Here is a 4,152-nt window from a genome sequence, read left to right as displayed (position 1 = left end):
GACGACAACCGAAACCACTGTCAGTGGCCAGATCACTGCCGAGATGTGAACGAGACCATCACAGTGGATGCTGTTCATCTCATGCACTTCATCTTGAACCTCAAGAGTATGTCTTCGTCTTGGGCTTTTGATATCTTCTGCTGCTGACACTGTGACTCACAGGTGTACACTACGTCGAGGAACTTTGGATCAGCACCGACCTCGGCACTGACGACACCTCGCTCAAGAAGGTCGACACCATCAGAGCAGTACATTCCCGAGTGCCTCATCACTCTCACCCACTGCGGCCACAACATTCTGCACACCGTCCCGATCTGGAAGCTTCCCTGCGCCGACAAGCCCTTGGACCTGTTTGCATTCATCGATGTTGACCACCGTGTCCTTACCAAGAAGGAGATCACCATCGACTCCTGCCTCAACTTCGAGACCTCGAGACCTCGATCCCGCCTGCCATCATGTACAGCGTCACCAGTGGTGCCAGGATGCCGACACTCAGTGGTAAGTGGGCCGCCGGTTGGAAGGCTGTTGATTGAGATTCAGTCGACATGCTGGGCCTGTTACGCGAGGTCTTCATGAAACGATGCATCCTCGAGCAGCTCAACAACGTCAATGGGAATGCGATGACGATGACCGTCACGAAGAACGTCGATGGTGTCAACAATATTTGGGAGGTCGACCCCATGACATGGTACCTGTACCTGACATGGAGAGCCATTCAGTGCCGCTGTGACCAAGAGTGCCGGCAGTACATGACAGGATCGCATCGGTTTGAGGGCTGGCAGAGCTGTGGTGGGCCGGTCAAAGCGAAGCTTCGCCAAGTTGAGCACAGCGCGGAGCTCTCATACAGGTCTCTAAAATGCAGCGTTATGATTAGATGTAAGTAGGGATATAGACATTCATTAAAGAAGGTAGTAATCGAAGAGAAAGCGGTCGATATCAAAGCAAAGGGCCAGGGTCAATAGGTATATGTTTAACATTGGAACATCGGTAATAATGTCATTGGAACGTACACAGGCACACCTGGACATGCCAGGTGTGATCATGACTTTGTGCTGGACACCTCGGATCTCCACTACGGTGTAGCGGTGAGCTGCAAACAGCTAAATGAATAGTCCTAGTAATAACGCGAGCGACTTACGTTATGATAATTTGCCTTGTCCCGTTTGCACGCGTGCGCTGCCTGGCAATTGACTTTGCTACTTCTTCGAGGATGCGTTTCCACTGTAATGGCTTTGCAGAATACCAGCTGGGATCGAGGAACAAAACACACCAATCATTTCTATATATAAAACCAGGTAAGTCTCATCAGTCTAATTGCGGGGCGACGGCACTTACAAAGTGGCATGCTTTGCCTCAGTCTCCATCAGCCTCTTTAGTGCCTCCCATCGAACCCTCAGCCTGTATTGCGCGAAGGATTGATACCAGCCAATCGTATAGTTCGTATTCCGTTGCCCCAAGTTCTTCTGGTTGCCGGACATGTTGAGCTTTCGGACTAACGGCCGTGGCGGTTCAAAAGTGTACAATAAGTACAAGGAATCAGTCGAGAATCTGGCACTCACCTTCAACCAATTAGCTCCCACCTCCTCAACTACTTTCATATGGTCGGGCGCTGAGGGCAAATGTGACGGCGGTCGGAACTGGGCACAAGACGCAAAGAAGTTGAGCTTGAGGGCTGAGGGCCGCGGCGGTTCGAGAGCGTACGGTAAGTACGAGCTACAACGGCGGTCGGCACAGGGCACCAGATGCGAGGTAGTTGAGGATAGAGAGGTGTGGAGGAGGGAGTTGTATGGTGAGCAACGAGACCGAACCGAGAATGAAGACTCACCTGGGATAACGGCTCTGAACCGCCTTCCAGACGATCAGAGATGGCAGGTGAACCAAACGACAGCGTGTACAGAGTACGAGGTGCGGGATAGTCGAGGATAGAGGGTGTGGAGGTAGAAGACAGCGGGTTGTATGGTGAGTGAGCAACGACACCAAACCAAGAACTGAAGACTTACCTGGGAGAAACCACGCTAAACCTCCTTCCAGACGAATGGAGAGGGCTTCTGAGTCGAAGGACGGCGCGCAGAGGGTTGGAAGTGCAAGGTTGTGGGGATAGAGGAGTGGGCAGTGGGCAGCAGACAGCACGGTCCGTGGTGAGTAACAACGTGGAAACGAGAACTGGAGGCTTACCTGGGAGCACACAGAAGACCAAGCAATGAGCTAATGTAAGTGAAGAAGGTGCGAGGTGGCTGAGGATGGAGGTGGGAGGCAGTCAAAGAGGGGACGGCGCAAGAGCAAGAGCAGGAGCAATAAGCGCCGAAGTACGTCGGGGAGAGCGCGAGGCATGTAGGATCACGATGCTGTGTTGGCAGACCGTATACTGAGCCAGTGAGAAAGCTCAGGCGGGTTTTCGCAGATGCAAGTAAGCTGCTCTGATGCCATCGTAGAGCAAGTGACAGGCAGTACGCGCCCAGCTGTATGGCGCGGCAGGACCAAACTGAATGAGCTAGAGGACACCACAAAGGCGTGTTGAAGCGCCTAGTGGCTCTGGCTCGGCATTCCGCCCGGCATGGACTTAAGGTGGACATCTTAGATTAGGCGCTACTAATACGTAGATAGTGATTGGACAATTGTATGTAATGTTCCCACGCACGGACATCTTTATGGCAGGCTTCCCCATTCTAGCGGACTTTCAATTTTGCTTCCTTTTAGTATATAAGGACTCCTCTCGCATCCCCACTCTGCGTGCTCTTTTCCTTCGCACTCAGAGTAAGTCCCCTTCGTCGCCCTTGCGTATCATGTAGTATGCTCACCGGAACCCTGTCTAGCTAACACCGTGTGTATTAGGTACATAGCTATACAGCGTGCTCTTTCCCTTCGCACTCAGACTAACACCGTGTGTATTAGATCGTGCCCGCATGCCACTTGCCAGTTCGCGCTCACGCAGCCCAGTAGTCGTATCACGACAATAAGGCGATGGTGAGTGGGCCGGTTTCTGTGTGGCCAAGCCCCTAGACCGTGGCTGAGACGTCGGCCGCGTGAGTGGCTGGAGAAAGGTTGTTAGGTCAATACCTAACGGTTACAGTGTAGGGCCTGGTGGTGCAGATGTTAGTGCTCATTGGGCAATCGGTGGATTTGATTCACGCTTCCTGCGCAATTGTTTTATTGTAATTACGCTAATTACATGTCTTAGCCACGACCGTGTCTCAGCCAGGCTCCAAGGCGCTTAGTGGATCCGGGCGCTTATAAACGTCCAAGCCAGTGTGGCTAGTCCGGTGTAACATAATAAGTTCCTGTGTCTAGGCCGCCGAACTGAAACTCTTGAAAACATCGAGAGGAGGGATAATGATGGGTGGACGAAAGGTGGAAATTCCAGATGTCATTTGAAGCTCCTGAAGACCAATGCAAATTCGGCACAATTCAGGTAGAGCAATGCAGGGTCGAGCCTGATGCCGCACAGGAGCTTGGCATGAAACCGGATACCGGTGCTTGCCAGAAAGCACTGGCGCACCATCCACTGCAGCGGGATGTGCCCCAGGCTGTGCCACGTGTCTTTTGACACCGAGCCGCCGCTGCCGCCTGCAAAGGTGCGTGAGCATGAGAATTCGTGGCATGACGGGATCGGTCACATACCGCAGTGGCAGCCCGCGAATCACACCTATAGAACGTCGATCTTGCGTGTGCGCTTCTGCCACTCGGAGAACTGGCCATCCGTCTCCTGGTGCTGCCGGTTGTCAACGGAGTTGCCCCTCAGCACGTTGGAGATTTCTGACAATACTGGCCTTCACTTATTCTTTTCATCCTTCTTGTACGCAGGTGTAACCTCGTTGAAACGGGGAGATAAACCAGCTCATCATTCTGGCTCGCCTTGGGCATGTCCCCTAGTTGCATGCTGAGCTGATCCTCGTCCTCTCATGACCATTTCAACAAGTTTGCTTTAAACTTGCCGCACCACTCATCGAGGCTGGCGACATGTTGAACGTCTTCACGGCAGTGTTGCCTACTGTGAACGGCATCCAGTGCGAGAAAACCGACTGAGCACATTATGTCCCGGACGCCAATTCATTCGATGTCGATGTCTGCCGAGAACATCTTCTTGAGAGTGTGCCCTTTGCTAGCCAAGTGGTGTCGTGCACGTGTACACCTTGTTCTCGTATGGCATCTGCT

General features: G+C 52.7%; 2 protein-coding genes across 2 annotated transcripts; one reads left to right on the top strand and one right to left on the bottom strand.

Moving 5' to 3' along the window:
• Positions 1-81: 81 nt before the first annotated feature.
• PHACADRAFT_202497 (uncharacterized protein) lies at positions 82-962 on the top strand (the record flags this gene model as incomplete). The annotated part of the gene is made up of 5 exons (XM_007402681.1): positions 82-106; positions 163-248; positions 322-457; positions 541-876; positions 913-962. The coding sequence occupies 5 exons, from the start codon at positions 82-84 to the stop codon at positions 960-962; spliced, it is 633 nt and encodes a 210-aa protein (XP_007402743.1).
• Positions 963-3,409: 2,447 nt separating this feature from the next.
• On the bottom strand, positions 3,410-3,637 carry PHACADRAFT_55549 (uncharacterized protein; the record flags this gene model as incomplete). The annotated part of the gene is made up of 2 exons (XM_007402680.1): positions 3,410-3,564; positions 3,619-3,637. Coding segments are annotated over 2 exons (174 nt in total), but the record flags the coding sequence as incomplete, so codon positions are not given.
• Between the last annotated feature and the right edge of the window lie 515 nt (positions 3,638-4,152).

This window comes from Phanerochaete carnosa (genome assembly GCF_000300595.1).
Source record: "Phanerochaete carnosa HHB-10118-sp unplaced genomic scaffold PHACAscaffold_336, whole genome shotgun sequence".
NCBI lineage: Eukaryota > Fungi > Basidiomycota > Agaricomycetes > Polyporales > Phanerochaetaceae > Phanerochaete > Phanerochaete carnosa.
This window is presented reverse-complemented; position numbering and strand designations above follow the sequence as displayed.